The sequence below is a fragment of the Myxine glutinosa genome, chromosome 3 (genome assembly GCF_964187855.1).
Source record: "Myxine glutinosa chromosome 3, kmMyxGlut1.1, whole genome shotgun sequence".
Lineage (NCBI taxonomy): Eukaryota > Metazoa > Chordata > Myxini > Myxiniformes > Myxinidae > Myxine > Myxine glutinosa.
Window position 1 is genome coordinate 65,320,283 of NC_136263.1, and position 22,428 is coordinate 65,342,710.

Sequence of the window (22,428 nt, forward strand, 5' to 3'; positions counted from 1 at the left end):
AATTAACGCCAGGTGGTTGACACAGCCTGTTCATCCTTCTGAGGTCGGAAAATGTAGTACCAGCTTGCTGGGATGAATGTGCCCGTGTGTGCCACGGTTTAGAATAGGCACACTGTATCTCTGTGTGTTGTTAGAGGCGACTAAAGGGTTGGTGTCAGGAAGGGCATCCGGCCAGAAAAGCATTGCCTCAAAAAGGGAACCATGATGATTGTCATGGGGCCCGCAAGACTAACACCCACTCTCGCGGGGAAAATGGCCGCAAAAAAAGAAAAAAACAGGGGTCCCGATGAAATTTTTTTTTGCGAATAGGTGGAGCACTTGGCCGCAAATGTAGAAACAGGTCACATGTTATGTACGGCAAATAGTGCAAAGTCGGGGTCCAGCTGTTTTTGATATCTGATTTTACACATTTGTATGATGTTGTGGATTTAGGAGTTTGTTGTTTTTCAGGAAACCAAAGAAGAACGAATCACCTCGTTCTGATGTCGGTGTGAATGAGTCTCTCCATTCAGAAGACGTCGGTGAGAACCACTTACCACCATCATCACCAAAAAAATCCACTCTTTGGAAGCGTCTCAAGTAAATAAAGAATTTTATCTTCCTCATCTTCACTTTTTAAACTTGTTTTTGGGATACATCTACCTCAACATATGTACAAGAAACGAACTTTCCAATCCTTCTCAACCTAGGTATAAGTGCTGGAGACATGACAAGAAGGGGAAGGGTTGTGGCCCTGATCAACATTCTGTGTAAGTAAGAGAATATATCCCTTTGGAATGTCGTGACATGAAACATACAAGCAATATAAATGGTATTCCTTGAAGGAAATAGCGAACTCTATAATATTTCAGATCATCTTCCATCTGATTTAAAGTCAACTGCATCACAATCATCAGCTATTCTTGCTGCTTATATATGTTGCAAGCAAAAAAAATCACTTTGACATCGCTGCAAAGCGTTGTTGGATGTGTTGGTTTGAACCTGTGCCTAAAATGAAACAAATTAAATGTTTTGAATTATTCTCACTCAGATTTCAACATCACCAAAATGCACATTTTCTAGTTGTTTAAACTTTTTATGGATGATTTGTAATATCGGATGCCTGCATGATATGTCGTTGTATGATACACATTTACCATGATTACCTTGCATGTATAATGTATATATATTGTTGCGAATATGGAATTTGGCCTCCATATCCGCTTGTAAATATTCCCCTATTTTCTCCAATACTCCCCAACTTTCCCCGATCCCCCATTCCCTAGTCCCATTGCATGTAAATAACAATCAGTAGAGCCGACCTTCCCCTTATTCCCCCATTAAATGTCGTGCCCAGGTCCACCGCACCACACGTAGACAACTTTCGGACATCTTCCTAGTTATTCTTATTCTATGTCAGTTAAGGCCTCGTCTCCATTAATTATGACTCTTCGTTGCACCAGAATGTGATTATATGGCATCAGTAGTGAGTTTAGGACCTTTCCCATACCTCCTTCCATCTTCTTCCCCAACAATTACAACAACAACAGAGGAGATGGCGGCGGAGCGGGGGAGGATGCGTCCTCCCACCGGCTCGATTAGCTCCAGACCATGCGCTCCACGGGGTTACCACGAAGGGGCTCCTTGTCAGCTCCTCGTCAAGGGCGGAGCCTGGTAAACCCCCCGCACGCACCCAATGAGAAGCAACGTGCCGATTCCACGAGGCGGAGCTAACGAGCCGAGGGCGTGTCACTCCCCGCCGGATATACGCGGCCCCGCGCCGGATGTGACGTCAGATGCGCACCCAGCTTGGAGAAGGAAAGCCACCTGCGAGCGCTGAGAGAGATGCGCACCCAGCTTGGAGAAGGAAAGCCACCTGCGAGCGCTGAGAGAGATGCGCACCCAGCTTGGAGAAGGAAAGCCACCTGCGAGCGCTGAGAGAGATGCGCACCCAGCTTGGAGAAGGAAAGCCACCTGCGAGCGCTGAGAGAGATGCGCACCCAGCTTGGAGAAGGAAAGCCACCTGCGAGCGCTGAGTCAGATGCGCCCCCAGCTTGAGCAGACAAGACGCCATCCGAGCGCTGCGACCTCCCCGCATCTCTGGACCGGACCGAGTCGATTCTGACCTTTGAGCCCAGGTGCACCTGGAGCCATCGCTACCCGCCTGTCCTTTCCATCAATCCCCGTGTGAGTGAGCCTTGTCCCGTTTATCTGTCGTCTGTTGGGGTTAATATAAGTGTGTTTAAGTGCCCACCTTCCTATGTTTCCCTCTTGTCCCTGTAATCTAAACCTTCCGCATTATTGTAATAACAACCTTTGAGAACCGTATCCCTGGTGTCGTGTCGTATTAATTCCAGCCGTGTGTCTTCTTTTTCCTTCATTGGTCTAGCATAGCGCGATTAGTCAACGTTCGGGCACAATCGGGTAACTTGTGCAGACGTGGTCATACCATAAAACCGCTCGGTAAATAACATCCAAGCCACGTCTGTAACAATATATATATATACACACACACACACACACACACGTGTATGTATGTATATATATATATATATATATACATATATATACACGTCAAAAGATTTTCAGCTCAGGATGCACATTGAGCAGTAAAAATAATTTAAAAAAATTCTTTGTTAATAGCCTGACGTTTCGAGAACAAACTAGTTCACTTCCGCAGAGGCGTTGAGTATGGTGTTAACCGTTGAGTTCCATTGAGGGTGGTTCACATCATGGATTGGTCCAAATCCTTACCAATCACAGGGCTTCCCTGCATTTTTTGTTGTTGTTGTTGTTGTTGTTGTATACTGAATCGAGGCTCGTGAAAGAGCTAACATTTATTTCACAAACAAATCAACCAGACAAACAAAATATACAAAAAGAGGGAGCGGAAGACAAGATGGGGAGAGAGGGGGAAGCACACAACCACAATATTTGAGAGCAGGGAGAAGTGTGGGAGGGAGAGGGCTTGGGGGGAGGAGGCGTGGGAAGGGGGGGGTGAGGGGGGGGAGAGGTATAAAACACAAGGGGACCGAAATTAGCGGGGGTAGAAAAGATCAAGGTTTTGGATGGGGGAGGATAAGAGATGGTGGTGAACAGCTGTTTTAAAGACCTGGAGGGTGGAGTGGGATTGAAAAGAGTGAGGGAGTTTGTTCCAGAGGTGGGAGAAAAGAGGAATGCAGGAGTGAAGGTGAGCAGAGAGTCTTGATTTTGGCAGTTTAACCATAAGAGGGTTGCAGGCAGATCTTGTGCGACCTGTAGGAATATTTGGGGGACAGAGCCCAGAGAGAGCTGGGGAGGCAAGGCCAGAGAGGAGTCGGTAGAAGACGGAAAGACCACCAACCTGCCTGCGGTGAGTGAGTGAAAGGCCCTTGGAGTTAGCTTCATCGCGGGAGATTCCAATGATTTTGAATGCTTTGGTTTCAACAGCGTGAAGACGAGCTAGGTGTGAGGCTGGAGCCCCAGCCCAGAGGGGAGAGCAGAGCATTCAAATGACGATGCTGTTTTTGACGTAATTGATTGCGTAGTGCTTTGTATGTGGGATGTAAGTCGATGTATCGGTTGATGGAGTTTTGATACCATTTTTGAAACCAATAAAAATACACTAAAATATATATCTCTCACACTAAAATACACAATTTGGTTTCTGTCTGTCTAACGATTTTTGACTGCGATACATTTTTGTTACTTATCCAATTTCAACCAAACTTGACAAGACGACTAAGGGTAACACAATAAATGAAGGTTGTATCGAAGGAATTGTCCGCCCCCCCCCCCTCCTCAAGGGGGTTTTCCCCACCAATGGGGTTGCGTGTTGAGGTGTATATCCGTGTTAAGACCACACGTCGATACAGAGGCACAAGCTTCTATTAATTGAGGACAATGGCCGACGTGAGTTGCTGTGTTGTCATGATTTACACCAATCATATTACAAACATTTATTTTGTACAAATTTATTTGTAAAATTGGTGATGTTATTTATTTGTAATTTATTTGTAATCCTAAAGGGTCCAAGTGGTCTAAAGCTCTAAATAGTCATGGGTCCAAGCTGGTTTAATGGGTCTAAAGCGTCTTCCGTCTTGGGTCCTCTGGGTGTTTTGGGTCTTTTAGGGTCTTCGCAGTCATTTGGGTCTTCGTGGTCTTAAGTGTCTTGGTGGTCTTAAGTGTCTTGGGGTGCTTAAAGGGTCTTCAAAGGTCTAAGCAGTCTCAGGAGTCCAAAGGGTCGAGTTATATTCCAACAGTACGTAATTCATAGACGTGAATAATTTATCCACAGAATGCAACTGGCGTTCAAACAATACATAATCAATAGACATATAATCACACAGCTTCACGGCTTCCCGGATGGACGGATGGATGGACAGATGTTCGGCTTCACCGACCATGTCTTTCAGTTTTATATATGTAGATACATATATACATTTACATACTGTATTTTCAGGTGTATTATTTAAAATATATGTTTTTTAACCACACCCCTAACTTTTAACCTTTTTGCTGATAAAAAGTGCGGTTAATACACAGATATTGCAGTTAATAATACTTTGCGGTTAATACACTGAAATTTGGCACATTGTTAAGGACTCCCAATGGGGAACAACAGCCTGATAATGATGGCATCATCGGTGAAGTGGTATACCAGCCATAAATGTTTTAATTGAATGCCTTGTCCTAAAAATCAGAAATTGCATGCAAATGATCTTTGACACATTTGTATTGAAATGTTAAATTTATGACATCATCGGTCACATGGTTTAGCAGCCATATTGGATTTAACCTGAAATCTTTAAAAAAAACATCTTCTCCCAATCCACCAAAGCGATCGACTGGAAACTTTACGTGTGCCATCGACTTGGCATGGCAATTAAAAGTTGATCACAAAAACGTCATTGGTCACAGTGTGGCAGCCATATTGTATTGAAGGAAAATATTAAATAATTATATCTCTGAAACCGCTTACCCTCTTGATGCGAAGCTTTACAAATGTCATCTAACACCATTTGTGCATATAGTTTGAAAATTCTGACATCGTAGGTCACGTGGTTTGGAAGCCATCTTGGATTTAAAACTAACCTTATCCGATCAGCACGAAACTTCACAAACATGATGCCCTACCCATACATATGCAAAGTTTACATTTTTGATGTCATATGTCACGCGGGTTGACATCTATATTAGCTTGAAAGCCGATATTTAGAGTAACCCCTTCTCCTAAACTGCTTCACCCATCGATGTGAAACCTGTCATGTCTGGTATAAATGTGATACAGGAAAACAGCTGAAGGGATTTAAATCAAACTTCTTTATTTTCGGACAGTCAACGAGGGCATCTACCCTACCCATTGTCATGAGTAGGGATATGTGGAGGCATATTGGTGACACAGTCGCATTGTTATAGTTACCTCCGCCACCAAAGGTGGATGGAGGTTATTTATTACCTGTTTCTGTACTTAAAAGCCTGGTGTTGGCTTAGCGGCTAGGGTGCCAGCTTAGGATCGTAGGATCCTGGGTTCGAATCCCGGTCGATCGCTGAATTAACGCCAGGGGGGTTGACTCAGCCTGTCATCCTTCCGAGGTCGGCTAATTGAGTACCAGTTCACTGGTAATTCCTTGTTTGTCGTAAAAGGCGACAAACAGGGTTGGCGGCAGGAAGGGCATCCGGCCGTAAAACATTGCCTCAAAAAGGGGACCAAAAAACAACAACCACGGTGACCGAAAAAGGCCAACCCTTTTTGATTCACGGCTTCCTTTGTGCATCATGATGCACATGATGCACAAAGGTGCCCGCTTTGCAGGGGAAAATGGCCTCTAAAGGTTTTTTGTTTTTTTCCTGTACTTAAAAAAAATAGATTTATTATGACTTGTTTCTGCACTTTAAAAATATACATTTCCATGCTCAAGAATTTTATTTGGATTGCACTGAAATTTATTGCTATTGTGTGTGAAAACACTTCACATGAAAGTGTTCCTATTACATAATGGGCAGTGGTAATATGCCATTGTTAACCACACCCATAATCATACAGATGTGATTGGCCAGCTGGCTCACCTCGCCAGGCTGATTGACAGGTGTGCCCCACCCATCCCTCATTGCCCTTCATATTAGTTGGCGTAGTTAATAGTAATTAGTAATAGGTGTCCACAACCATCCCTGACCATATTGTGGAACGTTGGCCGAAGCCCTCACCCTTCTTTCTTCCACCCTCACTTTTTCACATTTATTCGCTTTTAAATTTCTTTTCTCTCCAACCACTTGGGCGAATGACGCAAAGCTTTCAACATAGGAACACCTGCCTATGGAGATATTTTTAAAATCAAAATTACATGATGGTTGGATGGAAAATGCAGCTGGCATTCCAAAAAATCCGTTTTCTGTAGGCATGCATTGTAGGGTGTTTCAGGTATCAGGAATAACTGGCCTCAAACTCGCTGAAGACTGAAGATACCGTAGATGTGCTCAGTTGAGCACAGCAAGTTCCAACGAGAAATGTGTGGGAGGACAGGGAACAAGTCGTCTTGACAGTTTTATAGTTCGATTGGGATGACAGTGTTAGGGATACTTTCCAACAGTAGTTTGTCATCGATGAACCAAAAATTCAATGTCAGAAGAGGGTCACAAATTTTAATTCCTGAGGAGGACAACACTTTCTGTCTACAAGGAAATACACAACAAGAAACAATAACCTTTATCAAACCATATCACAATTCACAAATTAGATTGCAAGATTCACAGAAGGTCCCAAGTGAAATCCTGGGACAGTAGAGATGCACAAAGGAATGTCATACCAAACACCAGCATGCATAGAATACAGTTAACATACAGTGTAAACATGCCAAATCGACCAGCCAAGTGAAGTATCCTAGCTATTTGGACATCAGTTTCTGATTTATATACAATTTCAAGTGGGAGGAGCAAGTGGAGGGGGGAGGCGCAAAGAGAAGGGTGGAGAGCAGTAGGATTGGTTGGGCAAAGTTTGGGTGGGAGGGAGCAAGGATCGAGGGATACAATGTGATTGGTCAAGTGAAATATTGAGATGAGAATACTTCCCGCTGAGAGCAGATCTGCATTTTCAAATCCTTTAATGAGAAGAATGTGTTTGGTCGAGACTCTTCGGCGCCAAGACCCTATCAATCATAACGTTGCGTTAACGTTATTATAACTTTGCAGCAACGTTTTATAATGCCATTGCAGGGACATTTATGATTTAATATTTAGAAAATATATAAACAGGCATACAATAAGAAAGTCCTTATTTAATCAAAAGGTCACTCAGTAGCTATGACAACCACATCCTTTTCCAATCTGCAAACTCATCTTTTCTTCATAAGTAAAATCATACTGCAATCCCACAAAAGATCTTTACTGAGAAGCAGAGAGCCAGAGAGAGCTAGCCTACATGGATTTTATACTTTAGACGAACCCCTTTATCAAATACGAAGAAGCTATTTTGATTCAGTGTTTAATTATCGTTCTTTTGAAAGATTTTACTGAGAATGCTGAAAATTCCCAGAGATAGCTACCCGGATGGAGTAAACCTACAAGCAATTATATGAATTACAGGTATATTATTTCCAAACCGTTGTTCAGTTTAGTTTTGTTTTAAAACTCAATACTGCATGCAATTTTTGTAGTTCTATGCACAATTTTTCTCAAAACCTAGTTGTAACATTAAGTTGAGGATGGATTTCGGATCTACCATCCCCCAGAAGTCACGTAGGCAAAAGTGTGAGGGGACACACCTTACAAATATTTACATCTAATTTATTAAAACAATGGTAGTTTTCCAGACCTCGTACTGAGATGATTTTGTCATAACGAACATTTGTTTACCAAGCCCCTTGGCAAGCAAGCACCAATAGTAATTAGCTTTCACCAAACAATGGACAGTTCTGAATACTAATTTACTCAGACATTGCGATGTCAGCTGTCAGCCATACCAAGAAAAAAACAATATCTTACTTATGAAACTCAGGGAACTTCAATGAGACATACTAAATCCAACATTACATTATTTCAAAGGAACATCCCATATGTAATCATATTACCCTCAGTCATAAATGATTTTGTCATGACAATATGTGGTCCAGCGACCACCATTGCCTCCACTAATAATTTTTACTTTTCTCGAGCAACGAATTTGGTCAGTGTCGGAGATAACTTGCCAACTGTAGGAAATCCCAGATTCTGCATGGAAACCACGAAAAAAACTTGCAGACTCAGAAAGCAGGTTGTGGCTCATAGAAATTACTTGCTTCATAAATTTACACTTCCAAATCTCTCCTCTGGTCCTGTATCCAGGACCACAACATAGAAGTGTTCAATTTAGTCATCTCAGTCACAGGTTGACCCTGTTTTGAGGAACAATCATTCAGAATTTTAACCCTGCTTTCACAAATAATTCCTGTTCTTTTTTTTCTTTTTTTCCTTCGGTCATCAGGTTAAAATTTTCGAAATTCACCTGAGGATCCCTGTCTAATGGTTCTCCACGGATATACCTTCTTGTAGCCCGGGCAGATTTTTTTGAACAGGTGAATAAAGGTCTCCAACATAGGCCATTTGCTTAGCCCATCGTCTGGCAGTATCCCTTATTTGCGATAGCAGTGCGTCCAATTGTTCTTTCGGCTTCCATGTCAGGAACCATCTAAATAGTGAGGGGAAGTATGAGAGTGTAACATCAAATGGAATCAATACAGATCAATCATGCACATCTCTCAGAAAGTCTCATTGCGACTTGGAGGTTTGGGAGATGTAGTTGCAAAGAATTTAGCAGTGAAGCATTTCGTAACTAGTGCCGGTATGCATTTTAAGGCACAATACAATCAGAATCACAAAAAGAACGGTGCAAATGAATTTCAGTGTAGAAGCACCCCAGCCTCCAAAGGTACTGACTAGCCAAGATGTGATTCCCCATGTGTCTTTAATTCATTGTGCAATTTTTCCCCTTCGTTCTTGATTTTTTTCCGTCAAATCAGTAATACGTTCACAGTTGTCTGGAATATAGGTACAGCATTCTGAGCCAATGATGGCACAAGTTCCGCCTTTTTCAGCAAGCAACAAGTCTAAAGCTATTCTATTTTACATAACAACAGTCCTCATTGCTACCATTTCAGCATTTACTTCCACTTCAACTTCAGCAGTTTCATTGGCAAGTCGTTCTTTGCTAGATGCCAATCTCATCAATTCCTGTCCTAATCTAATTGTCCTATACTGGGGAATAAGTAGCAACCCAGCCCAATCTCCTATTGAGACGGCTCTACGTCCTCTTACATTTAACCACCCCAGAGCCTGTTTTCCCACACACTGGATCAAGCAAATCATTTTAAAAACATAGAATTAACACATTTTAACTGACAATGTAATCAATATCCCGATTATATCCAACCTTATAACAATTTACATTGGTTCACAAGTTCCTCGAGAACATTTGAAAGATTATAATATTTCATGTGTAACACCCAAACAAAAACATATTAAATCAGGGGTGTACATGTTTCAAGCATAACCAAAGTGCATATGAATGTATTCAATAAATCTTCAAAATTATGTTTCCCATTTTCCTCACAAAAATACCCAAAATTCTATCACCCAGAAATCTCAAATATTATCATGTATTAACCAAATGTAATCATGATGTAATCATCCAATATTAACCATTTATGTATTCTTATCATAATTATCACATCTCCTTTGTATCAATCTTCCAACAAATAATGTCTGAAACACATAATTATATGATCCATATTACTTTCAGCACATAATTCCTTGAAATCATCATTACCTCCCCTTTTTTTTCCCTTTATTTTATAACAAATAAACCAAAAATATATATAATAATACAATAGGCCTCAATTTTCCCATCCTTAACAATTTTCTTTCACATTATTTTCATTATCTCACATTCATTATTTTACAAATCTGTTGCCAAGATCTGTATTTTCATCCTCTCCTTTTTATTAATATCAACCATTTTCTCTCGCCATGGAATAGTCCGTTATTCATATAAATAATCATAAGAGTTCTGTCAAACATCTTCATTTTTAAAACTTAGCCAATTATTTTAAACGACATGTTTTCCCCCCAAAAAATAACAAGTCACATTCTTTGTATATTGTCAACATTGTTCATCGTTTTAGTATCATCCAGAACTAATTTTTTTTATAAACCATCAACTTGTAGATGCATTTATTTATATCCCATTAACCCAAGAACTCTCAATTGCTTGATTTTTTTTAGTAATGCCATATATCCATATTTCTTTTCAAAATGTCCCGAACATACACATTAATCCCATTAAACCTCAAATAACCTTCAATCCGAAAAATAAATTTGTGACATTTCAACAATGATTACAATATCATTGTACTTCTCATCCGTAACAGTTCATTCAACGGACAGATAGTAGCTATGGAACAGGTGCATGTATATGTAACAGGTGCATGCCCCCCAGGGCACCGTTTCCTTCCCTTTTCATCCACCTTATAAAATATCAGCACCATCTATCTATAATTCCAGTAATCTCTGTACGTTTGTACGTTTGTACGTTTGTCTGTCTGTGACCGCTGTTTCTCGACAACCACGGGTCCGATATACTTTTCACTTGCCAGGTATATTGCTGGGGACCCGAGGATGTGCCTTTTCAAGGTTTCATATTAATCGGACAATTACTTACCGAGCTATGTCCAAAAAACGATTCAACCAATCAGAGAGCAGCGAACTATCGCGTGTGCCGAACGTGGCGGACACACTCTGCCTCGGATGGCACATTTGAGAGCGTATTCATTTATTTCACGTTTGCAAACTATGTTGGCGCTATGTTGGCGTTAAACTATGTTTTAAAACTAATAAAAACCATTTCATGTAAATAGAGGGGGGAGGGATTGTCACTGTACTCGCACGAGCAGATGGCGGAAGTGCCTGACCGCCAAGTGAAGTCCGAGCAACTCGCGGTCGAAGGTACTGTAACGGCGTTCGGGCGGGCGAAGCTGCCGGCTAAAGAACGCCAGCGGTTGCCAAGCTCCGTTTTAAAACTAATTAAAACCCCGGGGGGATTGTCACTGTACTCGCAAGCCGTTCGCCGTTCGCTTTGGCGTTGCGAATGGACCAAAACATTTCATGGACTAAACCATTTCATGTAAGGCGTTCGCCGTTCGCTTTGGCGTTGCGAATGGACCAAAACATTTCATGGACCAAACCATTTCATGTAAATAGAGGGGGGGATATAATTTTAGATATAGATATAGTACGGGCATGCCCTAGTTCATTAAAAATACTATAAATATCACATAATTCCACTCTTCCTTCAGTGAGGCCAGTTTTCCATCTGGTTCAAGATTTACATTTCATTCCATTAATTTGGAGCATTAATTCCATTAATTTATCATGACTTGTGATAAACATTGATCATTTGAACACAAATTGAACAAATTTAATCAAACAAAACACTTCCATTGACTTGACATTCACTAAAAAAATGAATTTTATGACTTTTCTCATTATTCAAAAAGTTTACAAAATGTCCCAAATCTGTATATTATTTTATACTGTGGTTACATTAAACCATATACAGTTCATATCTTAATCCAATCAGAAAATTGTCAATTTACCCCGAATATATGTCTGTACCCACATATGTCTGTATATTTTTACAAAATCCAACTTCCATTAAACTGAAAAATGCTTTGCTGACCCATGCAAGATCCCTTACAAATTTTGAAAACTTCCCAAAGACATAACTTCCATTTCCTTTGAAATTTGTGACCACAAACCTTTTGCACTTACACAACATCATAATAATACATAGTCTTTATCAATTTTGCCAATTTTCTGTACGATTATTTTCCCATATCAGGGTAGGTGTCATTTTTTTTAGTCTGCTCATCGATATTCGCCTATTAATTTTCAGAACTGCACACAATGTTAACATTTAGACCAACCTATTTGTATCACAATATATTATTCAGTGTTTTCCCATCTGGTCTATCATTATTAACATTTCCAGCTCCCTTTTACCTTCCTTGGTCAATTCTCCCCAAAATTTTACCCCAAGATTAATAGCAGATATTTTCACATGCCAGATAACAACAACAACAACAACAACATTTTAAGGCCATTTTCCCTGCTAGAGCGGGGGTTAGCCTTGCGGTCCCCATGACAATCTTCTCCATTTTGCCCTATTTTCTGCATCTCTCCTTGTTAACCCCCTTGCCCGCATTTCTTCTTCCACCATCTTTAGTCAAGTCTTTCTCGGTCTTCCCCGTCCGTCCTCTACTTCCATCTACATTCATTTCCATCACTCTTCTCAACCAGTCACTTTCATCCTTCCTCAATACATGACCAAACCATCTCAACCTGTTCCTCTTCACAGCATCAATCACAGGCTCTATTCCCATCATCTTTCACAATTCATCATTTGTTTTTCTCTCTCTCAACGATACTCCGCAAATCCACCGAACCATTCACATTTCCACCCTTTCCAGCCTTCGTTGCACACACACACACACCCTCACACGTGCAGCATATACCTTTCCCTTCAGCCTCATCCTTTGACTTCCATGTGAGAGTCATGTCAGCATTAAATTTCATGCGACTTTCATAGCGTTCCTATTAACTGTTAAATCAATTGTTCCAAAAATTGTCTTTCAGTTCTATTCCCCATGATGCCCCCCCTAAACACACGTGTTAGTCCAATACAGGGGCTTTTAATTTTAATTTTCCCAGAATTTCCAATTCAAATTTATTCTCTTCCTTCCGATGAAATCTTTTGTGAAAATTTTATATTAAGTCACTTCTTTTTCCCAAATTTACTATCGGTTCTCCAACGATCATGTCCGACCTTGAACATTCCACGAATCCTGCAAAAAATTTTCTCATACACATTCAAATTAGATCCATTTCACATATCTGTTCATGAAATTTCATAAATGATCACAAGTAATTTATCACATTGTAATGACCTCTAAACATTCCTAAACCAATAAGCTAGCCTGGCGATGCTAAATACCCCACACTTTATCATCAAACCAATGAATGACTCAATTTTTTATGACTGTACATCCAAACCTAGATATTTTGAGTTTCGTAACTTTAATACCTCAAATTTTCCATTCCTTCCCTCCCTGATCCTGAGATGTGGGGATGGGTTATTTTTAGGATGATGTTGCAGAGAGCATTATTTTCCCAAACAGTGTGAACATTAAACTACACCATTACCTCTGACATCCCACAATTAACATTAGCTTTTTCATGATGTCGCGATATGACCTTATAATCCCATCAAACTATTCGTTACTTTAACATCCAATTGAAAATTCTCATTTAATAGCAATTCTATTAATTCCTACCATAATTGAAATAAACAGTCAGAACGTCAACAAAGATATGCAACATCTTGGTTGGTCAACGTCTTTACACTCATTTTGCTTGTCTGTCTACTTTTGTTTCCTAGTAACACCTACCTAAGATTTAATAACTTTCCACAGTTAGATTCTCAAAATTTCCCCATAATCGTCAATTATTCATCTTCATTCGTTTTTTCAACAAAACTACATGTGGAAAAAACATGGAGATTTCATCAGTACTATATTCCTTAAAAAAAACAATTTTTGTTTATGTTCTGTGCCTTATTACATTAGTGACACAGAAAGATTAATATTATAAAGTCCCATTAGATACGAGTGAAATCATGTGATCCACATTCATTCATTCATTCTTCAATTTCTCCAAGAGTAAGTGTAGCTATGAAGTCTTGAAGGTGTAAAAATTTGACTTTGAAATTTAAATCAACAAGCATTCTGAGATGTGCTGAAACTATCAACAACTATTCTGCCATATTTTGCCTAAATTATGTCCGTAAGTCTTCAGATATATTTTCTCGGTAAGCAATCCAGCCATAAATATTATTTGGAAGTCATTTGCTGTTAGAACACAATTTCTCTGCTGTCAAAGGTTAAAGTTTGGCCCTCGGTGACTCGTCAGCTAATTGTCACTTTTTCTTGACAAAACAAATATCTTTTATATTTATCCCATTAAAATCCCATTACAAATCCCATTAAAATCCCATGTCTTGTTACCCTTTGCATGCTGAAAGATTATTCATTAAAGCAATTAATTCCATAATTAATTTTACCTTACATCCTGACATCTTTACCAAAAGGTTGAATCACACACCCACTTTTGTCCACAAATTTTTTAGAAGTGAAACAAAATTTGTCTGTACTTTGTCTCATACAATCCACAGCACCAATATCGCAACCTCCCATCTGTCTACACCATGTCACAACTCCAATTCATTCTTCAAGTCACAACCCAGAGTGATTTGAGAACTATACCCAGAGTTCTATACTATACCCTAGAACTATGCCCGAGAACTACACCCTAGTCAGAACTATACCCAGTTTCAGAGAGTAAATAATTATATATATATTTGCATTATTTTACCATTTAACTTGTTCAAAGAATGTTAATTTCGCAAAATCGAATCAAACCACAACTTCTCGCCATTACATATCTATTGTAAGCGTGCCACATCAATAAGTATCAGTTTTTCTATGAGCCTCGACCAGAGGGTGGTTGTTATTCACAAACACTCGTCGCGAGACATTGTGAGACATCATTGTCGCGAGACAACATCATTGGTTCATGAAACACACACCGCTTCAATCCATCAACCCTGTCATTATGCGTTTGGGATTTTTTTTTTTTTTTAAACGCCATAATAATCTTAACTGTATTAATTTGTTCAACACTGTCCGACATTTTGCACACAGGACAGACAAGATTAGAAGTTACTTGCATTCTCAAATCCACGATCGTGCTGGAAATATCGTGTCCGACATTGGGTGGTTTGCCATTGCCTTTCCACAAAGCGCTGAATTATTGTCTTTCATTAAACGTGAAGCATGTCTCAAAAGCTTAGTGATGGACATGGACAAAATTTGGTAGACAGATTTTGGTGCTCAACAAAGATAATCGGAACAGCCCTTAAATTAACACCAAGCAGATCAATTTTTATATTTTGGAGCTTTATGGCAGACAAATCTTTCATATATAAATGTTTTATTTTTTTCCAAATTCATTATATCTATATACTTTTCACCTTTCAATAAATAAATAAAAAAGTACCAACCAAATCTGTTTTCCTAAGCCTGGACCTGCATTGTTGAATCCACCTGTTCCTTCAAGGCACATAAAACGTGCAGGAATTTACAAGAACATCGTATCTCTCCCATTTCACAAATTATGTACACAATTTTTAGCCTGTTCATTAAATTCCCATCATTTGTCATGCAATAATCCTAGATATCGATATCGAACAAAAGGTCCCCATGCAAATCACACAGAAAAGGCTTGCATCTTTAACATTGATCATGAATCGGAACATCTCTGAATCGTCACTCAGAATGTCTGCCAGATCAGAAATACTTGACCATTTCTGTCCGGGATATCACTCATTTGCATCCTTTTGTCATAACTACATTCATTCATATGAAGGTCAGCTTCAACCACCATTCGAGTGAATGTTAGTTGTCAGCCTGTCTGTAAAACACCAACAAAGCATTTTACATTCACACCCAAGGTACAAGCAGCCTAATTTTAACAGGTGCACCTGCCTACTTGACCAAATGTCACGCACACCTGCAAACACAATATTTTCACCCATATCTCTGACACACCATTGCAAAGCACACTCTGCCACACACCAAAACTCACTCTTGATACTTCAAGACATGCACACAACCACTTGAGCTCATGACAAAATACAGGGCACTCTTGATACTTCAAGACATGCACACAACAACGAACAACTGTTCACCACTGCTTAAGTGAGTGAAGACAGTTGGAACCACCGCGACAATGCGGACACCCGTGTTTAACCTGTCAAATCTAGTGGCAACAAACCACTTTGACAAAACACTCCTGGGGTATTTCACACGATCAACCATCTGGTATACCCACCAACCAAATAACCAACCAACTCACACACCACACTGCAGATTTATGCAAGAACAGTCAGATGATACAAATAGTTAACACAATACACCACCCTGTGACCATAATACTCGGGAATCAAAATCTGTAATCAGTTCATGAGATACGTTGCCAAGCGACCAAGAGGAAGGGGAGAGTGTCTGGTCTCCGTTTTCCAGGTCGTCTCAGAGTTAGCAAAAGTGTCACGGTCGCCATTTTGTTGGGGATATTTTCCAACAGTAGTATGTCATAGATGAACCAAAAATTCAATGTCAGAAGAGAGTCACAAATTTTAATTCCCGAGGAGGACAACACCTTCTGTCTACAAGGAAATACACAGCAAGAAACAATAACCTTTATCAAACCATATCACAATTCACAAATTACATTGCAAGATTCACAGAAAGTCCCAAGTGAAATCCTGGTACAGTAGAGATGCACAAAGGAATGTCATACCAAACACCAGCATGCACAGAATACAGTTAACATACAGTGTAAACATACAGAATCGACAAGCCAAGTGTAGTATCCTAGCTATTTGGACATCAGTTTCTGATTTTTATACCATTTCAAGTGGGAGGAGCAAGTGGAGGGGGGAGGAGCGAAGAGAAGGGAGGAGAGCAGTCGGATTGGTTGGGCAAAGTTTGGGTGGGAGGGAGCAAGGATCGGGGGATACAATGTGATTGGTCGAGTGAAATATTGAGATGAGAATACTTCCCGCTGAGAGCAGATCTGCATTTTCAAATCCTTTAATGAGAAGTAAAATCATACTGCAATCCCACAAAAGATCTTTACTGAGAAGCAGAGAGCCAGAGAGAGCAAGCCTACATGGATTTTATACTTTAGACTAACCCCTTTATCAAATACAAATAAGCTATTTTGATTCAGTGTTTAATTATCGTTCTTTTGAAAGATTTTACTGAGAATGCTGAAAATTCCCAGAGATAGCTACCCGGATGGAGTAAACCTCCATGCAATTATATGAATTACAGGTATATTATTTCCGAACCGTTGTTCAGTTTAGTTTTGTTTTAAAACTCAATACTACATGCAATTTTTGTAGTTCTATACACAATTTTTCTCAAAACCTAGTTGTCACATTAAGTTCAGGATGGATTTCGGAACTACCATTCCCCAGAAGTCACGTAGGCAAAAGTGGGAGGGGACACACCTTACAAATATTTACATCTAATTTATTAAAACAAAGGTAGTTTTCCAGACCTCATACTGAGATGATTTTGTCATAACGAACATTTGTTTACCAAGCCCATTGGCAAGCAAGCACCAATAGTAATTAGCTTTCACCAAACAATGGACAGTTCTGAATACTAATTTACTCAGACATTGCGATGTCAGCTGTCAGCCATACCAAGAAAAAAACAATATCTTACTTATGAAACTCATGGAACTTCAATGAGACATACTAAATCCAACATTACATTATTTCAAAAGAACATCCCATATGTAATCACATTACCCTCAGTCATAAATGATTTTGTCATGACAATATGTGGTCCACCATTGCCTCCACTAAGAATTTTTACTTTTCTCGAGCAACAAATTTGAGTGTCAGAGTGTCGGAGATAACTTGCCAACTGTAGGAAATCCCAGATTCTGCATGAAGCCACGAAATAAACTTGCAGACTAGGAAAGCAGGTTGTGGCTCATAGAAATTACTTGCTTCATAAAGTTACACTTCCACAACAGTTTATAGCTCAAACCCAGGCTAGACAGCTTCGAGGAAAGTGTGCATACCTCCAGCCATCCTGCGACCCCTCTGAATAGATCCTCTGCCTTTAGCATAATTGTTTTGGGCTTAATTCGTAATTATGGTCTGGGTTTATATTATCATTATTATTATCAGGTCCACTCACCATGAAGTTTGGGCCTCTCAAAGGGAGTTCAGATTCGGTTTACTTCCTCCATGCCCTTTCATCTTCACAAAGTCTTCCCCCTTTTTTGTTCCTCAATGAAGTATTTGCCTGTTTTATGTTTTAGTTTCATCATTCCACCTCCATCCTATTAATACTGTTGAATTTACACCTGCAGGATCAATGTTTTTATATCCCATAACAATGCAACACGCATGAAATATGCCTTTTGTCTTTTCCAAAATCATGCAATTTTCTCGAACTGATAAGCATTGTCTTTATTTCTTGCAGTTTTCGATGTGGCAAGAAACATGAACGTCAAAAAAAGGGAAGGAAAGAGCAGCCATTGCTTCAGGAGGTTCAACAGAAAGAACAAGAAAGTATTGCTCAAGAGGAGGAAGAAGAAAGGGTTGCAGTGGAGCAGACAAAAGAAAGTGTTGCAGTGGAGCAGCGAAAAGAAAGTGTTGTTGTGGAAGAGAAAGAAGAATGTGTTGTTGTAGAGGAGGAAGAAGAAATTGTTGTTGTAGAGGAAGAAGAAAGTGTTGCTGCAGAGGGGGGACAAAATATGCAAAATAATGCCGATTGGAAGCTGAATCGACAGCAACCAGGGTATCAGAATGCCCATGAGTGGTCTCGCGATAGGAAAGAAGAGCAGTTGCTGAAGCAGAAAGAAGAACAGCTGCTGAAAGAACAGCAGTTTCTGCAGCAGGAAGAAGAACAGCTGCTGAAACTAAAGCAGCGGGTGCAGCAGACCTTAGAGCAGCTGCTGATAACAAAGCAGGTGATGAAGCACAGGGAAGAACAGCTGCTGAAAGTTAAGCAGTTGCTGAAGCAGAAAGAAGAACAGCTGCTGAAAGAAAAGGAAAAGTGCTTCTTCAAAAACCAAATGAAGAAGCAAAAGCAGGCAGGAAGCAAAATTGCTGGAATTGAACAGACGCCCCATGATGACACCAAGTTGCAACAGCAGGAACAACAGACGCAGCACGGTTTTGAGAGGCTTCACCAGGAACAAAAGCCTCAATGTAATAACTCGCAAAGAAAGAAACAAAAGCGAAAATTCAAAAAGAAAAAGAATAAAGAAATGCAGAGGCAAAGAGAGGATGAGCAGAGACAAAAAGAGGAAGATGATCTAAGGCAGAAAGAGGAAGTCGAGATGAATCCAATAAAAGAAGAGAAGGTAACGGATCAGGAACCCAGAAAATATTTTGAGAAATTTAATGTGACCAAAGAGAAAGAACAAGAAAGTATTGGTCAAGAGGAGGAAGAAGAAAGTGTTGCAGTAGAGCAGACAAAAGAAAGTGTTGTTGTAGGGCAGACAAAAGAAAGTGTTGCAGTAGAGCAGACAAAACAAAGTGTTGTTGTGGGGCAGACAAAAGAAAGTGTTGCAGGAGAGCAGACAAAAGAAAGTGTTGTTGTAGGGCAGACAAAAGAAAGTGTTGCAGTAGAGCAGACAAAAGAAAGTGTTGCAGTAGAGCAGACAAAAGAAAGTGTTGCAGTAGAGCAGACAAAAGAAAGTGTTGTTGTAGGGCAGACAAAAGAAAGTGTTGCAGTAGAGCAGACAAAAGAAAGTGTTGTTGTAGGGCAGACAAAAGAAAGTGTTGTTGTAGGGCAGACAAAAGAAAGTGTTGCAGTAGAGCAGACAAAAGAAAGTGTTGCAGTAGAGCAGACAAAAGAAAGTGTTGTTATAGAGGAGAAAAAAGAAAGTGTTGTGGGGAAGGAAAAAGAAATTGTTGTCGCAGAAGAGAAAGAAGAAAGTGCTGTTGTAGAGGAGGAAGAAGAAAGTGTTGCTGCAGAGGGGCTACAAAATGTGCAAAAGAATGCCGATTGGAATCTGAATCGACAGGAACAACTGTATCAGAATGCCCATGAGTGGTCTCACGATAGGAAAGAAAAGCAGTTGCTGAAGCAGAAAGAAGAACAGCTGCTGAAAGAAAAGGAAAAGTGCTTCTTCAAAATTCAAATGAAGAAGCAAAGGCAGGCAGGAAACAAAATTGCTGGAATTGAACAGACGCCCCATGATGACGCCAAGTTGCAACAGCAGCAACAACAGCCGCAGCACGGTTTTGAGAGGCTTCACCAGGAACAAAAGCCTCATTGCAATAACTCGCAAAGAAAGAAACAAAACCGAAAATTCAAAAAGAAAAAGAATAAAGAAATGCAGAGGCAAAGAGAGGAAGAGCAGAGACAAAAAGAGGAAGATGATCTAAGGCAGAAAGAGGAAGTTGAGATGAATCCAATAAAAGAAGAGAAGGGAACGAATCAGGAACGCAGAAAATATTTTGAGAAATTTAATGTGACCAAAGAGAAAGAACAAGAAAGTATTGGTCAAGAGGAGGAAGAAGAAAGTGTTGCAGTCGAGCAGACAAAATAAAGTGTTGTTGTAGGGCAGACAAAAGAAAGTGTTGTTGTAGGGCAGACAAAAGAAAGTGTTGTTGTCGGGCAGACAAAATAAAGTGTTGCAGGAGAGCAGACAAAAGAAAGTGTTGCTGTAGGGCAGACAAAAGAAAGTGTTGCAGTAGAGCAGACAAAAGAAAGTGTTGCAGTAGAGCAGACAAAATAAAGTGTTGTTATAGAGGAGAAAGAAGAAATTGCTGCAGTGGAGGAAGAAGAAAGTGTTGTTCTGGAGGAGGAAGAAGGTGTTGCTGTTGAGGGGGAACAAAATGTGCAAAAGAATGCCGATTGGAAGATGAATCGACAGCAACAACGGTATCAGAATGACCATGAGTGGTCTCACGATTGGAAAGAAAAGCAGTTGCTGAATCAGAAAGAAGAACATCGACTGAAAGAAAAGGAAAAGTGCTTCTTCAAAAAACAAATGAAGAAGCAAAGGCAGGCAGGAAACAAAAGTTCTGGAATTGGTCAGAAGCCCCACAGTGATGGTGGGTTGCAACAGCAGCAACAACAGACAGCACGGTTTTGAGAGGTTCCATCAGGCACAGAATCCTCAATGTAATATTTGGTGGCAGCAGCAACAACAGACACAGCAGGAGAAGCAGCACAGTGTTAAGGATGAAATCCCTGTGCTTGCCATTCAACAGGTGAGCACTCTTCAGTACTTTGGTGAAGTTGGTGTGAATATACTGGGTGCAAACCTCAGCCAACCCCAAGATCAAGTTGTTAAGTTGAAATTAATTTTGGTGCTTCATTTTTTTCGACATTGCTGTAAATATTTACTTTGAGGAAGAAGAATATCTTTAAATGTGGAGATAATTGTAATCATAATTTTGCTTGGTTGTTGCCATGCAAGATAAACAACAAGAAATGCAACTCCCCTCAATTGGATGAAATCACCCAATTCACCTTTCCATCGATTATATCTGTTCCATCATTGCATTTCAAACTAATGAAGAGTTATCAAACTGATGAAGACATCAATGCATTAATCTTTCATATTTCTATTGTCTTATTTCAAAGGCCCCTCAGAAGCGGTTCAGATTCCCTCCTCCACCCGAACACCTCAGGAAACCATCATATCTGTTGGAACGTAAGTTGCCAAGATTCTTGCCTTGCATTACAAATTATTCCTAACTTTGCTTAAACTGTGTTCTTCACCTGCAATCAGCTTGGGGTGGCTTGAGCTGCTTTCCACAAAGCAGTTTATCATGGCTCGAGGGAGAAGGAGAGACATGTAGATGGATAAATATTCATTCCAGGATTTTGTTGACAGGCATGATAATGATGGAAATTATGATGACAGTGCAATTGAGTGTTTTTGACTTCCTTTTGCTGATGTGTGTGCAGAAAAAGAAGTCATCATAATGATGGCTGGAGAAGAAGATCCGATGGACGTCAATCCCATGTGCAAGATCTCCAGGAATGCGCGAAGAAACGCTCGACTCACTGGGTTGGCCGATCCAACGTTTTTTTGAATGAAAACCAGTCTACAGAACTACAGGTATACTATGCACACTCAAAGGACTTTATTTAAGTATTTGCACACTTTGAGCCCAAGTTGTTCAATCTGTCACTTCCTTGTTCAAAATATCATGACGAGAACTTCATCATACTGAGTGAAGATATTTTAATAATTCAAGGAAGACGAGGTCTCTCCCTGATCCGTGCAATCAATGTCAATAATATCTGTCACTCATGAAGGGAACTGTAGCTGTTAACCCTCGGTGTTCACTGCAGCTACCATAGTACATGACTTCATTACTGTATAAACACTTTGCACGCCAACATCATCTTTCACTTTTTTTCCTCCTTCCCATTCCTTTAGCTGTGGCCATGGTCTTCTCGACCTCATCAACTCAAACAAAGACATGGCCAATCATAATGCCCCTTCATCTTTTTTGTTGGAGTTAAAAGTCAGAAGTTGAAGCTGAAGACACCCTTTTTTTCTAAAACTAGCGTGGCTCGGCACGTGAGTACGTCTATTAATTACATACCAATGACCTCTGAGTACGTCTTTTAAATACATACTATTCGAATACGAGGACAGTACCGTACGTCCATTAATTATATGCTATTGAAACATGAATACATGGGTCTTCGTGGTCTTTTCGGTATTTTGGGTCAAAAGTCTTTTGGTTCCTCTGGGTCTTTGGGGTATTTTGGTTCTTTTTCGGGGTCTTTAATGGTCTTTTTGATCTGCTGGGTCTTTCAGCGTCTG

General features: G+C 40.0%; 2 protein-coding genes across 2 annotated transcripts in view; both read left to right on the top strand.

Moving 5' to 3' along the window:
• LOC137424221 (uncharacterized) overlaps positions 1-20,187 on the top strand; it is a 43,508-nt gene extending 23,321 nt beyond the window's left edge. The window contains exons 3-6 of the mRNA XM_078773571.1: positions 451-579; positions 690-749; positions 18,108-19,149; positions 19,660-20,187. Of these exons, the coding sequence (XP_078629697.1) occupies positions 18,382-19,149; positions 19,660-20,187 (1,296 nt within the window). The 5' untranslated portion in view covers positions 451-579; positions 690-749; positions 18,108-18,381. The remainder of the gene's footprint in view (positions 1-450; positions 580-689; positions 750-18,107; positions 19,150-19,659) is intronic.
• Positions 20,188-20,692: 505 nt separating this feature from the next.
• LOC137424025 (uncharacterized) lies at positions 20,693-21,781 on the top strand. Its single transcript, XM_078773572.1, has 3 exons — positions 20,693-20,854; positions 21,231-21,300; positions 21,558-21,781. The coding sequence occupies exons 1-3, from the start codon at positions 20,693-20,695 to the stop codon at positions 21,683-21,685; spliced, it is 360 nt and encodes a 119-aa protein (XP_078629698.1). The 3' UTR covers positions 21,686-21,781.
• Positions 21,782-22,428: the final 647 nt, after the last annotated feature.